The 16,016-nt window shown below is 40.4% G+C and overlaps 2 protein-coding genes across 5 annotated transcripts; one reads left to right on the top strand and one right to left on the bottom strand.

The window, feature by feature from the left end:
• Positions 1-109: 109 nt before the first annotated feature.
• Positions 110-6,802, top strand: TRMT61B (tRNA methyltransferase 61B). 2 transcript variants are annotated; one of them, XM_017812925.1, is made up of 7 exons: positions 395-721; positions 822-924; positions 3,699-3,889; positions 5,060-5,151; positions 5,554-5,789; positions 6,411-6,491; positions 6,687-6,802. In XM_017812925.1, exons 1-7 carry the CDS (start codon positions 398-400, stop codon positions 6,728-6,730), a joined length of 1,071 nt encoding a protein of 356 aa, XP_017668414.1. In that variant the 5' UTR covers positions 395-397; the 3' UTR covers positions 6,731-6,802. The 2 variants fall into 2 exon arrangements, with proteins under 2 accessions (XP_017668413.1, XP_017668414.1); XM_017812924.1 differs by lacking the exon at positions 6,687-6,802 and having other exon boundaries at positions 110-721; positions 6,411-6,654.
• SPDYA (speedy/RINGO cell cycle regulator family member A) lies at positions 6,527-14,006 on the bottom strand. 3 transcript variants are annotated; one of them, XM_017812927.1, is made up of 8 exons: positions 13,894-13,990; positions 13,752-13,766; positions 12,961-13,207; positions 12,051-12,109; positions 11,708-11,793; positions 9,910-10,081; positions 8,511-8,799; positions 6,527-7,076 (listed from the first exon to the last, which is right to left on the bottom strand). In XM_017812927.1, the coding sequence occupies exons 3-8, from the start codon at positions 13,187-13,189 to the stop codon at positions 6,988-6,990; spliced, it is 924 nt and encodes a 307-aa protein (XP_017668416.1). In that variant the 5' UTR covers positions 13,190-13,207; positions 13,752-13,766; positions 13,894-13,990; the 3' UTR covers positions 6,527-6,987. The 3 variants fall into 3 exon arrangements, with proteins under 3 accessions (XP_017668416.1, XP_017668415.1, XP_017668417.1); XM_017812926.1 differs by having other exon boundaries at positions 13,752-14,006; XM_017812928.1 differs by lacking the exon at positions 13,752-13,766 and having other exon boundaries at positions 13,894-14,005.
• Positions 14,007-16,016: the final 2,010 nt, after the last annotated feature.

Below are 16,016 nucleotides of genomic sequence, written 5' to 3'. Positions count from 1 at the left end.
CGCCCCGCGCGCCTGCGCCGCGCGCGCCGATGACGCCAGACGGCGCGGCGCAGGCGCGCGGGGCGAGGGCGCCGGCGGCGCGAGACGCTCCCTCCGCTTCTCCCCTCCCGCCTTTCCCCGCTCCATGAGGGCCCTGCGCGCGCTGCGCCGGGCGGTCCCCGCCGCCTCCCGCTCCTCCTCCTCCTCCTCATCATCATCATCATCATCATCCTCCTCCTCCTCTTCTCCCGCCGTAGGGAGGCCTCGGAGGAGGGCATGGGAAGCCTCGCTGTCGCCGCTGGAGCGAGTGAGGCGGCTGCTGCCGCCCGAGGAGGCGGCGGCGGTGTCGCGGTGCGCGGCGGCGGCAGCGCCGGCGCCGTCCCAGGGTCCTGAGGAGGAGGAGGAGGAGGAGGGGGAGATGGACGAGACGGCGGCCACCACCGCAGCCCCTCGGGGTGGGGTTGCTGAGGCGGTGGGAGCGCTCCCCGCGCCGTTCCGCGGCGGGGAGCTGGCGCTGGCGGAGCTGCGGAAGAAGGACAGGACGCTGAAGGTGATGTGCCGGCTGGCAAGCGGGGCGGTGCTGGCCGGCCCCGGCGGGGTCCTGCCCCACGACGACATCATCGGGCAGATGCCCGGGCAGGTGCTGCGAACTTCGGCCGGGAAGCGGCTGCTGCTGAGGCGGCCGTCGCTGGAGGAGTACGTGCTGCTCATGCCGCGGGGACCCACCATCGCCTACCCCAAGGTGGGTAGGGACCAAGTCCTGACCGGGAGGTCGCTGGCAGAATGTCGCCTTTCAGTTTCTCGAGGCTGGTGACCGTGCCGTGTTTTTCTCGCCCTCGCAGGATGTGAGCGCGATGTTGATGATGATGGATGTCCACCCGGGAGACACCGTGTTAGAAACCGGCAGCGGGTCTGGCGCTATGAGCTTGTTTCTGTCACGGGCAGGTGAGGACCTGGTTTTAGAAAACACAGAATTTATTTATTTTCTTGTCACACCTTGCCTTCCTTTTGATCAGATGTTCATGGTTCTCATAGTACTAGTCTACCTGAAAGGAGGTTGTAGTGGGGTGGGTATCAGTCTCTTCTCCCGGGCAACCAGCAGTAGGACAAGAGCGCACAGTCTTAACCTGTGCCAGGGGAGGTTTAGCTTAGACAGTACGAAGAAGTTCTTTACAGAGAGAATGATCAGGCATTCGAGTGGGTGGCCCAGGGAGGTAGTAGAGTCACCATCCCTGGCAGTGTTTAAGAAGAGACTGGATGTGGCACTCAGTGCCATGGTCTGTTAGACAACGTGGTGTTAGGTCAAAGGTTGGACTCAATGATCTCAGAGGTCTTTTCCAACCTGATTGATTCTGTGATTTCGTTCTTAAAAGCTTTGCTGCAGTTCACATGTTCACACAGTTTGTTGAAGGAAAGTTACACCAGAGCTGGGGCAGGGACTACAAACCATTTTGACTACTTAGAGGGCTGTGGTGCAAACGGTTACATAAGGCCCTGCAGAAAGCTGAGTTTCAGCCATAATTATTTTTGACTTTGGATTAATCATGTTAGTTTTTCCAATATCTTGCTTTTCTCATTTTCTTTTTTCCTCATCTTAATGGACCAGGTGAGTAATCCAGTTGCTGGTTACCAGTGAAAATGCCTCTGTGGGTGCACACTTGTTTGTTCACGTTACAGCCAGCCTGGTTCAATCTAGCTCTCAGTGCTCTGAAAGGTAGAGAGCCCTCGCACTCAGCCGTGTGAGTGAGGGTGAAACCTCAGCCTTAAGCTTCAGCTCATCTGTAGGCACCCTCTTAGTGGATCACATTTCAGGATAATCTGTTTTATGGGCTCCTGATAGAACAAATTCCTTAAAGAAAGGAAACAAAAACTCCACTGTTTGCAATATTAAAGGACATGGGAGGGTAAAGACAAGAACCTCATCATGGATCATCTTGAACTGACAGAGCAGAAAAGCACAAGTTGCATATTCTGAAGGCTTACGTTCAGTGTTTGAGGGCACTCAGAGTAACTGAATACCTGAGCTGTAAAACTAGCATTTCTTTTTTTACTATATCCCACTGTTCATTAAAAAGCTGCATTATAGACTATGCTGTCTCTGTGAAATGTTTACGGGTTGTTCTGTCTTTGTGGGCTTACTCTGTGTCCTTCAGCACTTCAAAATACAGTGATACCCAACAAGAAAAACAGTTGCCACACAGGTAAATGCTGGAATTTAAATCTAGTGGTCCATGGAAGTATTTAATTTCCAAAATTCTCATTGATTTAACAGACTTTGTTAATCTCCTCCCTTCATGTTGCTCATTGTTTTCTTTTCCATTCTTTCTTTAATCATTCCCAGAAACTACTGACATGCAGTAGTAGACAAAATTAAGATTGTGGTATTTGCCATAACTTTAAGATCCTTGAAAACTGGACAATACGATGTATTTAAGCTTGACATACTGTAGCTTCACAATAACAAAGAGTTTTGCCTATTTATTTTAACTAGATCTTATTTTTCCCATTAAAAAGTCAGTTACAAAATGTAGGAATTATTTTGAATGAGTAAGACTGTCCCCCAATGTGAACAATTTTACTCTTCTGATATTTCTAAACTGATAATCTCAAGTAATAAAGACTTGGTGCTGCAATTCTGCAACTGCTTAAGGTGATCCAAGGCAAGCTGCTGAAACCCTCCCTTCTTACATGTTGGCTCCAGCCTTTGTCTGGTGAGCTGGATCAAGGAGCGACTGTTGGGAAATACATTGCTTCTTTTATTCTGTTATCTGAATGGATTCACAGTGGGATCACACAGGTGAGGGAAGGAGCCTGGCAACTTCAAACTGAAATGGCTTAGAAGGACACAGAACATGACCCTCTGAGTTGGTGGTTGCTGAAAGGTGCCTGTGCCCGTTCCAAAGTAGCAAGGAGAGAGAAAAGCCAACAGTGTGATAGCTTTGAGGAATGGAAGTAATACAAGGATAGAATAGCAGTGCACAGACTGCTGTCTGCCTGGACAGCCTGGTAATGCATCCTTTATGAGGAGCATTGTGTGTTGGACTTAACATGGTAAATTTCAGGATAGTAAATTTAGACTTAATAAAATAATTTATTGCTGTTGCAAACAATAACAGGAAAATTACACGAGCCTATGTAAATCAAAGAGTACACTTGAAAACTTGTCTGTGGGGCTGAGATCAGTGAGCAGGTCTGGCAGTTTTCTTAGCCTTTCCCCAACCCTGAGGAAAAACAGATGAAGAACAAACTATGCACAGAACGAGGATTGTCAAAAAACTTTAAAACTATCGGTTTCAAATCTTAATAACAACAGAAGCAGTCACTGTCTGTCAGCTTTATAGCATCTGTGAGCTGTGACCACTGTTGCAGCGTTCTCAGCTGGTGCCTCTTGTAGCTCTGGCAGGAGAATCACAGGCTGATAGGGCCACAGATGCTCAAGTCGTCTTTTGCTGCAGGAGTGACTTCAGGAGGACATGCTGGGAACAGTCTGTACTACTGTAACTGCTTTATTTCATCTGTGGATTGATGGATTTGTGTCTGTAAAAGAACTAACATGGCACTTTTTCTGCATATGTTTGGTTTAAATGTAAAGAATAAAATAGATGGTAATTGATTGCCTCCTATGGGATTATTTCCCAAAGTGAGGTTGAGATATAAACGTGTCCTCATGTTGTAGGCTGCGCTTTCTTTTAAGTGTAGTGTCTTTTGTTTGTTTTCAGTTGGGCCCAAAGGACGTGTTATAAGTTATGAAATCAGAGATGATCATCATAATTTAGCTAAGAAGAATTACAGGCACTGGCGAACCGCATGGGAAATAGGACACATGGACGAGTGGCCGGATAACGTGGATTTCATTCTTAGAGACATTTCAACAGCTGCTGCAGATATGAAATCTGTAACACTGGACGCAGTGAGTCCAAAAAGTCCATTTGACGTGTATCTTTTCTACATAAATTAAAACCTCTAGTGCTCACACTTAGAACAGGATTCCCATATCTAGTTTAACATGAGAAAAAACAATCGCGTCTTCATCAGTGAAAGAAACACTGTGGGGTTTTGTTGGATTTACAAGTATTTTCAAGGTTTCAGTTACGGTTTCCCAAATGAAAGAGTGATAAAGCTGTACTATAGAAGTATAACAATTAATTACTGCTGTCTTGTAAGCAAAGACCAACTTACTTCCTTGTATTTGTCAGAAACTGATATTTTTATAACTGAGATACATATTTCAAGCATTAAATTTCAGAAGAATACATAACCTTATTAAAAATATAAATATATAATCACTTTGCTATCAGCTTTATAGAATGGACAATGTAACTCAAGCATAAGTTAAAGAATGCTGTTGGTTGCTCTCCTGTCCTGCTTCTTGTATCCAGATTTTCTAAAGGGAGACATGCTGGGGAACACAGCTTTATGTTAACTACTCTTCCCTGTAAAGCAGAAAAACTGCTTACAACTGCTTACTTACTAGGTGCTTTAAACAACTGACAATTTTTTTTAAATGTTTTAAGCAATATATATATAACATAAAAATACCATTTTAAAAAACTTTACAATCAACAGGAAATACCAAATACTGCATATCCCATTGTCTTATAGTTCGCATAACTTTCTAGTAGAAGATGGAGAAATTGTCAAAGACAAGTTCTAAATCTTGAAACAACAAGCAAGTTAGATGTTGATACCATAGTGTGCTCTTTTCATTATAAAGATGCACCTGAACGGCCTTTTTTTTTTTCTTTTTACATTGGAGAAATAGGTATTTATATGTATTAGTAAATATAGTCTTCTAAAAGTTTTTATTAATGTCAGCATTATGGAATTTAGTTAGCAGGAGGTTTAACTTCCTACAGGCCTGCTTGGTTGGTGAAACGCTACTTGTTTTAGTAGAAATTCACTTGGAAGTAGCAAGGACTTGGTTTTGTAGAAGTGTGGACCTCAGCTTTTGAGAGGCATGATTACATACTGCTGTTGTATGCATCTATTTTCCATAAACATTTTTTTCCAAGTGTTGCTGTGTTACATTGGTAGATATACCTGTTTTCCCAGTAAATGTTAATGTATCTTTCTCTTGCAGATTGTTCTGGATATGCTTAACCCTCAGTCTGCTCTGCCTGTTGTACACCCAAGCCTGAAACAGGGTGGTGTGTGCGCTGTGTATTTAGCAAAGTAAGTATTTACTTCTGGCACTTACAGCTGGCATTGTTACAAAACCAAACTTCTTTTAAAATTCACATCCAGCATTAATGAAATGTTTAGCAAAGTTTGAGGTTTTTTTCTCACGTGTAACTTCTTTAGGGAGTTGCACACGGTTTAAATTACACTTGCCCAAATCCTTTGGCCTCTCCTTTGGGAATGTTCTCATTCTGATCAGTGGAAGTCTGCACTTTGTGACATCCTCAAAGTAACTGTACTGTTCTCAAATTCAGTAGTCAGGTTGCTACTCCTTTACCCTAAAATTGAAGGGCTCTTATAACCTCAAAGGTAAAGAATGTGACAGTCACGTTAGAATTGAGATTGTGTGATTTGAGTTTTTGAAATACTATTTTGTCCTTTGCATTTCTTCAAAAGCATCACACAGGTTATTGACCTTTTAGACAGAATACGGACCTGCAAGCTTCCTTTTCTGTGTGAAAGGATTGTTGAGGTAACTCACAGAAACTGGTTAGTACTCCCTGCTAAAATCAAGGATTGCAAATCAAGCCAAATGGTGGAAACTCAAGAAAATATTGAAGAACCACCTCAAAAGGAATATGAAGAAATCCACATTGAGGATCAAGCAGTTCTTAAAGAAAGCGAATACAGTGGTAAGAACATTTCTGCTGATGAGACACTCTCTTACTGCACTTTGGTAATCCAGTGTAGGAAGAGGCAGTATTTTTTCTTAGATCAGCTGAGAATAGACAAGGTTTTGGACAGCCTAGACCTTGTCAAATTTGCAAAAGACTATAATAGTAATTGTTTAATTAAATATCTTATTAATAATCTAGACTAAATAGGAAATAAATTGCAATAAAGAATGACTGCTCTTCTACTACTGTTTTCAAACGTTTGTTTTTCAATAAAATTCAGTTCTTTTTTATTTGTCCTAAGGCTGCTTTAGAGGACCCTGACGGACTTAAGAATTCCATAGAAGAAACAGTGCCAGTGTGCTCTGCTTTAAAAATCGCGCTGTCCAAAAAGGATGCCTCACACATACACATATATATGTACACATATACAACAGATATAGATATATATACAGTATAGATTTGCAAAATCCATACTAGAGCAAAGAGTCATAGGTGACAACAAAGCACCATAACAGAAGCAAAAAAAAAAAAAAAAATTTGTCAGGTAAAATAATCTGTGCACATTAGCAACTCTAGTCTGCATGTATGTCTTAAACTTGTGGGAAAGAAGTAACAAACCAAATGTACTTCTCACAGGATCACTTTCTGATGATGCTGAAACGTATCGCTCAGTGCCTTACATTGCTAGACCCTCTTACTGGCAGGAAGGTCATTCAGGTGAGACACTTGGAAAGTGGTTTTTATCTTAAATGTGTAGTGATATTTTATTTCCAGAAAGTACTACTTTTTTTTTTTTTTTTTGCACTAGCATTTGGCATGTTACTATGTCATGAAATCATAAAACTTATAATAATAAAATAATCATTGCATACTGAAATACTGAAGTAGTAACTTCTTTTGTTTTTTGATTAGCATTCCTTACCAAGCTGAGAAAGTTTCGGCCACTGCTTTCTTGATGCTGCTGCTGCGTTAGCTGCTAATTTGAATATTGTATCAGAATAAAATAAAACATTGCAAAGTAGCTGCTACATTTTGCAAGTTGTGTAACTTTTAAGTAATGACTGCTTTGATTTCTACTTGGTGTGAAGTTTGAAACCCCACCTACTATTTAAAGGGAAAAGTTTTAAGGGAATCATCAGGTCTGGTGCATCTGTGATGCAGCACAGATTGTTCTGCAAATCACAGCATCTGTTTCTGTCTCATCGGGTGTATTTCATTCTTCATTGCTTATAAACCAATCCATGGATTTATCTTGGTTCAAGGTGCTACATGGTTGCCTTTTGCTGGACAGTCTCTGACAGTCTACCAGAAATAAGGAGAAAAAAAATTTAGTAAGAAAATAAGGGATCAAAGTCTGTTCTTTTAAATGAATACTTGGTTGGCTACCAACTGGTGACTGTCGGTTTCTTTAAGAACAGTGTTCTTAAAGCACCACTTAAAGAGCTACTGAAATTCACTGAATTTGCTTGCTTGGTAAAGCTGTGCTCATCTCAAGAGAAAGACAGTTGTTGACACATACAGCTTTGGTTCATTTCTTCCACTCGTGCTGAAAGTTGCCTGGTTAATTGTGAACTTTGCTTCATATAAAAATTCTCAAACAATCAAAGTAAACACAATTTCTTCTGACCAGATATGAAAAGCAAGATTTCTCAAGTAAAAATAGACTTAATTTTAAGTCTTTAAGGGTCTCACATGAGCATCTGGTGCTGTTTAACACATTAAATTATGAAGTGATGTGTCATAGACACCTAACTTGTTCTGTACCTCAGGAAATATTCAAATGCCAAATTTTTCAAAGTTGAGGGGTCCCTTGAGAATCACTAAGTTTTACTAAAGCTGTCAAAAGCAGTAACACAATCTTACTATAATAGTGAAAAGTGGATATTAATGAGAACATATCCAAATAAAAAATACAAAGCTATAAATAACCAACCCTGCATTAAATAACTACACTAGGAACTTGCCAGTGGTTAGGTACATGGAAGTATCTTTGCAGAGCTGAAGCCTTATACAGCTGCCCCAGGAAATTTACGTCTCAAGTGTGTTCCACTTTCAATAATTATTTAATAATCAGTGTGCCCCATAACTTCTGTATGTAATGGTTCTTCTCGTGCAAAGGCTGAGGATGCTATTTTGAGTAGATTAATGTGCAGAGATTCAAACACATCACCAATTTTCACAAACTTTTGTACTGTTTCTTACTGGTACCCCAGTCTGAAAATGAAGTCTAAACTGTCAACAATTGAGATGCAAGGAAAATGTGAGTTATGATTTAGCCTGTGTCCAAATTGATGACCACAACTGAGCAGCCAGCCCTTTCTAAGAACAGTGTCTCAGCGCGTTACGTGTTAACTCACGTAACACCCTCTCTTTTAACTCACGTGACACACCTCAGTATTTTTATTGTTTCTTCCACCAACTCCTAAGTGTTTAAAATAGAATTTTCAATTTCATTTGTAATGCTAGAATAGTAATAAGTGCCTAAATAGACTGGAGTGCAACCCAAAATCTACTGTAGCAGATGAAGATAATTTGAAGAGACTCAGTGTAAAGCAGTTGGTACTTCCAGGAAGTCAACATGCAAGATGTGAAAATGAAAATGGATCTGTGGCAGTAAAAACAAAGTTCTGCCAAGGTAATAGGGAAGGACACAAAAGCCCCTGCGCTACTCTGAAAGGCAAATACGGCCTCAGTTGCCTAAACTAAATGGAAATTATTTGCAATATTAAACCATACCTTGGGCATAAGCAGGAGAGTCAACAAGCATTTTTTCAGTCAGAAGGGTGTCCTTTGAGTTCTGGGATGAATGTAATTCCATCATCTCCAAAGTGTCGGTAGATGAGGAGGAAGATGATAATCCCAGTCGCACAAATCTCCCTTTCTTGCCGCACAGCAGGCAGTCTGTAGGGGTAGCGCTGGGTCCTCGGGGCAGCTGTACTTCGTCACAGTGACTCCTCATGGCTCCACTGTGGTGCATAGAACGTTCTCGCTGCCATATGTAATGTGTTGGAGCAATAGCCATCACCTACTGGGACAGCCATTGGGTCAGAAAACGTAAAAGTGATGGGAAAACATACGCTGAAAACAAGGGATCCAATTAGCGTATGGCAGGGAATTAATACAACATAGTTGAAGTGGGTATCATGTATTATCTGTCTGCTTCTATCCCACTAGAAAGTTTGCTACCTTAGGCAGGAATAAGTAATCCAGATGCCAATCAGATGTGGAAACATAACAACTTACAGCCTTGTATATTCAGGTGAATCATCACAAACACCAGCTCATTCTTTGCATGTTGGACAGAAGATGGTGTCTTTGACTAACTACTAAACATCAACTAGATGTATATTCCTGTTCACAGGAATGATATGAGAAGATGCTGGGAAAAGCATTCTGCGCTCACCTTATTCCTTGTACTTTTCCTATAAGCATCTAATCCCATCCCCAGAGAGGGAACCCTTTTCTTTTCCACCAGCTCTAAGTAAGCGTTATATACTTAGAACATGACAAGGGCTTTTCCAGATATACATTCTGCCTCAAAAGTGAGGAATATATTTTTTCCTTCCTAATACATTTGAAAATTGTAGGTTGTAACACTGCCTTAATAGTAGAGAATGTTAAAAGTGTTAAAACTTTCCAAGTTTTTCATAAATGTAGTGAAAAACTCTTACCTTGAAAAGTCAGTTGAAATGGCATAATTAGTTTTGAAGGCGTTAAAATTTCACCTGAGCTGCTGGGATTTTTATTTGAAGGTATTACTTGTGTACAAACTTACAGATTGAAAGCAAACACGCACACAAAGTTATTTCTAAAGTGGCTGAAGCGAAACAAATGAAGGTAGATTTTAAATAAAAAATATTGGTATAAAGCAGATTCTAGCCAATAGAAACTTTTAACAGTAGTGCAATATAAAATATTCTAGTTTACTTTAAAAACATAATTTCAAACTATATTTTAAATGCAGAAGGAAAAAAAAAGTCATGGAGGATAAATGGACCATTACATTTTAGCTGCATCTGTTCTTTCCCATGGATTGTCAGTGCACTTTAGGGAGGCAATTGTGCACAGCTATAGATCAGTGACTGGTGTTAACTGGTGTAACTTCAGCATCTACAATATTAAATCCCCTTCCTACCTCTTCACAGCAGCGTCTGCTCACAATAGCCCTGTAGTCAATTCTACTCCATAGTTGATCTCTCAACCTTAAGAAATCGGGGAAGAGCTTTCTCCAGGCTTTTCCCAAAGCCCATGGGAAAATGTCATACTTTGCTTCTTCGTGGTCTTCTTCAACTGTGTTTGCCAGATACCTTCAAACATATATATGTTTGTGTTTGTAAATATTATTCAATCTTAAATCAGTATATCAGAATGATTTCTAACATTAAAAGACATATTGAAGTGTTTCTTTTTTCTAGTATTGTGAGGAAAAAATGCTAACAAAATACAGCCTTCTCTCTGGAATACAATATTTTCTTAATCAGTTCCTTGTGCATCCTTTGGGTAAATAAAAACAAGCTCTTATAAAAATTGCTTTACCCTAGATTTTCCTAAATTAGTAGATATGCAAGAACTGACATCTTTCTCCAAACTGACAAGAAACCCTTGTACTAAAATGAAGGGTTTCTGACTGAAATTTATTTCTCTAAATAAAGCTTTAAACTATTATATGAAATCTTAAACTTTACATTTTCTACTCTATGGATTTTAGCTATTCTTGGACAATTATGTTGCTCATCTTAAATTAGCAGCAAACAAATAAATACAGGTCTACCTTCGGATATAAATGAAAACCTTAAATGATTTTTTTAATGTCCATTATTTCTCCCTTCCTTCACTATCTGCTACTTTTGGTTCTGGATCATCATCTCAGACAACAGGAAAATATTTACTTCCTCTGGACCCACCTGATAATAAACTGTAAATCACACCTGAAAAAATTACGACTTTTAGTCTCCTCCCCAGTTTTCTCACTTGCTCCTGACCCCAATATTCCCTCTAGTCCCAGTCTCACCAGACCCTTTGTCCCTTTCTAAGCCTTTCGCTGTTCTGGCCTGGCTTTTCTCCCTTCAGTGGAGTCAGAGGTCTCCCTCCTCCATGCTCTGTGGATGTTACCCAGAAGGAACAGCCATCTTTGTCCCCTCACTAGTGTGCAAATAGAGCATCTGAGAAGCGCTGTTATGGAAAAAGGTGATCTCAACACCATAAATACAGAATCCTGTAGGTAGGTAGATAGATATGCCTGTAGGTACAGCCAAATATGGAGGGATTACGTAGGCTTGGGAAAGACAGAGTACAGATTGCTCCTCTGTTTCAAAGTATAGACATTTTACAACTGTTCAAAAGAATTCTCAGAAATTCTCTAGCAACATTTTTACAGTCGACTTAAGTCATGGTGACAGAAACTTTAATAAAAAGTTACTCCTGAGATGCATATCACGGTGAAATGTTCCAGCACAAATGACTTAAAGGCTGGCAAAGATATGGAATATGTCTTATAACAGGAACTGTGAGCCATGTATATGTTGCCATGTATTGTCTTGCATATATTTCTTGTATAGCTTTAAAAAGTTCACAGACTGAGGTTTGTTCTTTTTAATTTTTTTAACTATGTATCACTACAGCAATGCAAAATCCCCTCTCTGCTGCTCAAGCTTGTTCCATCAGAGGGAGAATGTTGAATTTGCACTATTTATGTACAGTATGTAGATTATCACAGAACCATAGAATGGTTTGGGTTGGAGGGGACCTTAAAGACCATCTAGTTCCCCTTGCCACCCCCTAGATCAGGTTGCTTATGTTTCTGTACGTCATATAGGACCCAAACAACTGCACATCAAAGGAGTCTCATCACTTATCATAATGATCAGTGTCATAAAGAAATAAAATAATGCAAAGTTTATCCTAATAAAACCAGATAATTTGAAAGTACTTACAGAGCAACAAAGAAGTTAATTCTGGTATGCTCACTTGTTGTGAAGTTAGCCCTCTTGAAATAAACGAAAGTCATTGCCAAGAGATACTGTTTTAAAATGTAAAATGAAGTATCAATGTGTTATTTCAGTACCTTATTTCCTAAATTGACTAGCACATTTATCTTGCACCAAGATATTTCATCATTTTCATCAAGGACTAAAGCATGAATTGAGTTTCTTGAAACTTCCATATGAATCCATTAGAAAAAAATTATATTCTGTATTTGCATTAAAGTATCGAGTGATTAAGGGCACATTTCTTTCTCAATGTATTTTCTGTTAACTAAGAAGGAAACACACTTACCTTGTCTGCAATTTTACAGCAGCAGTCCATCCAAAGGAAGTCTTGGATTAGATCATCATCTGCAACAAGCGAAAGTTGTAGCATTTCAAACACCAAAATTGTTTATGTTAGAGAGTATTTGTAAATAAATAACAGATGGTCGTTTCATTAAACCAAATAAGAGGAAAGAAACTAGACCCACCAGTGGAAACAGAGAAACTGAAGGGAGTAGGAGATCAGGTGTGAAAAAACTTAAGGGACAAAAGAAGACAAACCACCATAAAGGCAAGGTGGTAAATTTAGTGACCAAATTTCATCCATTCTCAGTAACAGCAAGTGAAGGTGACAAATCACAAGTATTTCTTCTATTTGGGTCACTTCTTCCTGCATTCAGTGGTTCCAGGTAGTACCACACTGTTATTTTGGATGAACTACAGACTGTTGAGATCTCTGCACCTTGATTACCTGGCAGCCTTTCCAGGGCAATACTTGTTTATTTGTGGTCAGAGCACCACTGTCGGTGAACATGGACGGTAAGTACCGCGACCTCTCCGAGTCACTTCTGCATTTAAGGGTCGAATAAAAACCAAGTGTAACCTTCCACTATTATTTAATGTCTTCACTAAATTAAATAAATACAAAACGTTATGTGAAAGAGACACAGATAAAGAAGAGGTGCTTGGATTGTCTATGGTGGTATTCAAAACTACCTTGGTTTCATCTGTAATTTAAAAAAGATACTTTTCATCAGTTTGGTAGCCCTTCTTGTATTAACTTAAGCATTAAATATTTATACACCAAAATATAACAACAAAATATGTTTAGATAAAGAATTGCCATTAGTTTTCATATAAAAAGCACTCTCAAAATTACTGAGCTTAGAAAACATTCTGTTCAGTCAATACATTTGTATCTGTCATTATTAACCTACCAAATAATTTAAAGAAAGCTGTCATTTCCTGACGCTGAATAACTAGACATGGTCCCTTTGGACATTTATATTTCTGACTAGGGACCCCTTTTTCACAATTTTCTTGATGGTCTTTAAAAGCAGGTCTCTTTAGTCTATAAAGTTTTTTTTGCTGATGTGATCTGGATGCACTCGATTTTACATGAACAGTGACAGTGGGAGGTGTCTGACACACCAGATTGTGTTTCATTTCGGTAAGTAAAGGTTCCTGTTAAAAAAGAAGAAGAAATTAACTACAAAAACAGTCAGTTTGAGCATTGGTACTCTACATTTCTTTAGTTCACATGAAGCGTTTCAGTGGAGCTTATACATCAGGTGATGGAAAATCAATTTTATCAGTACTAATTATCTAAGCCTTGTGCCCTAAGCCAACTATGTTGAGTCCTTTGATTTAGCTCTAATTTGATAAACCTTTTTTTTTTTCCAGTAGGTGCCTTCAATCTTTTTCCAACCAAAATTTTGAAAAATAGGAAAAGAGCCTTTCCATAAAAAGTTGCTGTTTGTCAGATCCTCATAGCTCCACACCCTTACTTAGACCTACCAAAAAATCTGTGTTTCTCTGCTCCAATTTGTATTTGTGTCTTTTTAAAAGAATATTAATAGAATGAACGCAGCAGAACCATGAAGAAGCCATGTAACATTAAAATCAAGTCTTGAGCTCCTAACTTTGTTAACATTTGGTTACAGCCATTGGGAAATAAACTTTTCCCTCAAGTCGGACATACCCTGAAGGCACAACCAAGGAAACATACCTGAGGTGCTTGTAACTGCAAAATTCAAGAGGATACCAAATGCAGAGTGAGGAAATGTATTTTTAGGCGGTATTAAATGTATTTACTCCTTCAGAAGGTCTCTCCGCATGGGGCTGTTTGAGGCCAGCTCACAGCAGCCTACCTGACTGCCCAGGGCTTAGCTGGCTGCCACATAAACACAAAAAGCTCTCAGCTGTGGCTGTAATTTTCTTTCCCCGCGGGAAAGCCCGAGGCGGCCTCTTCCTTTCCCTTCCCTTCCCTTCCCTCTCCTCTCCCGCTCCGTTCCCGCCTCCCTCAGCCACCTCCCCCTCACGCCGCAGCCGCCGCCGCGCGCCCGGAGTGGCGCCTCTCGCAGCCAATCGGCGCGCGCCAGGCGGCCGCCTCAGCCAATCGAACGGCGCGGCACTCTCACCTCCCGCCCCTTCGCTTGCCGCCCGCGCCGCGGCAGCCAATGGGAGCGGGGGCGGCGGCGCTGCGTGAGGGAGTCCTCGCCACCACGGGCCGTGGTTAAGCCTGGCTTTAGTCTCTCAGCTGCCCAACAGCTTTGAGAAATCTTCCTTCTTCCCTTCCTTCCAGTGCCTGGGGGAGCCTGCGAGAAAGACGGAGAGGGACTTTTTACAGGGGCGTGTAGTGACAGGACAAGGGGGAAGGGATTCAAACTGAAAGAGATTTGATTAGATTAGATTAGATTAGATTAGATTAGATTAGATTAGATTAGATTAGATTAGATTAGATTAGATTAGATTAGATTAGATTAGATACTGGGAGGAAATTCTCTGCTGTGAGGGTGGTGAGGCACTGGAACAGGTTGCCCAGAGAAGCTGGTGATGACACGTCCATCCCTGGAAGTGTCCAAGGCCAGTTGGATGCGGTTTTGAGCAACCTGGTCTAGTGGGAGGTGTCCCTGCCGACGGCAGGGGGGTTGGATCTAGGTGGTCTTTAAGGTCCCTTCCAACCCAAACCATTCTTTGATTCTATGGTTAAAACATCTCCCCAGGATGATAAACATCTCCCTAGGAGATGCACAAGACGAGGGAGAAGACATATCTAACTAAATATCAAACATACAGGTGCAGGACACCCTGCTTCCACCAAAGCAATCCATGTAGTAGTGTGCAATTAGTCTAAGGCATTCTATTAAAATATCATAATAAGAATGAAAATTTCCCTTTACTAGCAAGATTCAGTGTGAAATCTTAATGTTGCCTTTTGTTATAAGAGCTTAAGGTTTATCCAGGAAGAAATACATCCATTTTCATTGTTTCCTCCTGTACAAGCCAATTAAAGTGTAACTGGCCTCATCTGTTATGATAATGAGAAGAGAGGCCTCTCTACTCCTTCCTTGTATTAATTAATAAATTGCTAGAGTATTTAGGTGCTCTGAGTTAGTGAGCATATTCAGGGAAAGGACATACCAAGTTTCTGATCAGGTAGGGAGATAAAAGACATATCAAGTGGTAAATGTAGTAACTAACAACATCTCTGTATGAAACAGGCTGAAATCAGGAAACTTGGCAGCGAAGTGGAGATAATACCAAATACATCAGTCAGGCAAAAGTCTGTTTCTTTGAGGTTGTCTTTTCATATACACATGTTCACACTGACTTACCCTTCATTAAATTGTTCTTTATTTTTGCATAATACTTTTCATCTAAGGAATTCAAAGTACTCATCAATTAATCGCTGTTAATTTGATAACTGTGAAAAACAGAGGAAGGGCAGGGTACAGAAACTTCCATATAACCATCTAAACCATTCAGACCAGGAAACAAACTTCTTTTTGTTTTTCCCCTACTGGAAAACATAATTGCAATGATAATTGTGATGTGCATGCTTCCTTATTCTTTATACCTTTATATCAGTAAAAAGTGGTTCACAGTGTAAGTCTTTATCCACACAGAGCTTTACAGGGTTTGTATGGTTTTTCCTGCAGGTCTCCCCTCTCTAAAATAATTTTTGAGCTGGTGGTTCTGCAACAAAATATTAAAAGTTTTTTTTCTTTTCATTCAAAAATTTGTCGTGATCAAGTTATTGAACAGGTATTGTCACTCTCTTCCCCCAGTGTGCTGTCCCCTTCCTGCCAGGACCGAGGGCTCTGCTCTGATTCAGATGAGCTGCATCACCTTGGCTCAGACTCTGAGGAAACTGAAGTTACGAGAAAGAGCTGTGAGAACGTCTGGAACTCCACCTTTCTTTCCTTGCAGGACTCTGAAGCCTGATGTAGGATTGTTGAGATGAGGATGATTCAAGGATTCAACTTGGAAA

This window comes from Lepidothrix coronata, unplaced genomic scaffold, assembly GCF_001604755.1.
Source record: "Lepidothrix coronata isolate B3197 unplaced genomic scaffold, Lepidothrix_coronata-1.0 Scaffold38, whole genome shotgun sequence".
In the NCBI taxonomy this organism is placed as follows: domain Eukaryota; kingdom Metazoa; phylum Chordata; class Aves; order Passeriformes; family Pipridae; genus Lepidothrix; species Lepidothrix coronata.
The sequence above is the reverse complement of the archived record's forward strand: the minus strand, read 5'-3'. Positions and strand labels throughout refer to the sequence as shown.

Excerpts from the sequence above, each read along its gene's own strand:
- SPDYA (XM_017812926.1), bottom strand. The coding sequence starts at position 13,189 with ATGAAACACAATCTGGTGTGTCAGACACCTCCCACTGTCACTGTTCAT. Across the intron at positions 8,800-9,909 it reads GCAGACGCTGCTGTGAAGAG|GTGATGGCTATTGCTCCAAC; the intron begins GTAGGAAGGGGA and ends CTGTCCCAGTAG. Across the intron at positions 7,077-8,510 it reads CTCTCCTGCTTATGCCCAAG|ACTGTCAGAGACTGTCCAGC; the intron begins GTATGGTTTAAT and ends TATTTCTGGTAG.
- TRMT61B (XM_017812924.1), top strand. The coding sequence starts at position 125 with ATGAGGGCCCTGCGCGCGCTGCGCCGGGCGGTCCCCGCCGCCTCCCGC. Across the intron at positions 925-3,698 it reads CTTGTTTCTGTCACGGGCAG|TTGGGCCCAAAGGACGTGTT; the intron begins GTGAGGACCTGG and ends GTTTGTTTTCAG. Across the intron at positions 3,890-5,059 it reads AATCTGTAACACTGGACGCA|ATTGTTCTGGATATGCTTAA; the intron begins GTGAGTCCAAAA and ends TTTCTCTTGCAG.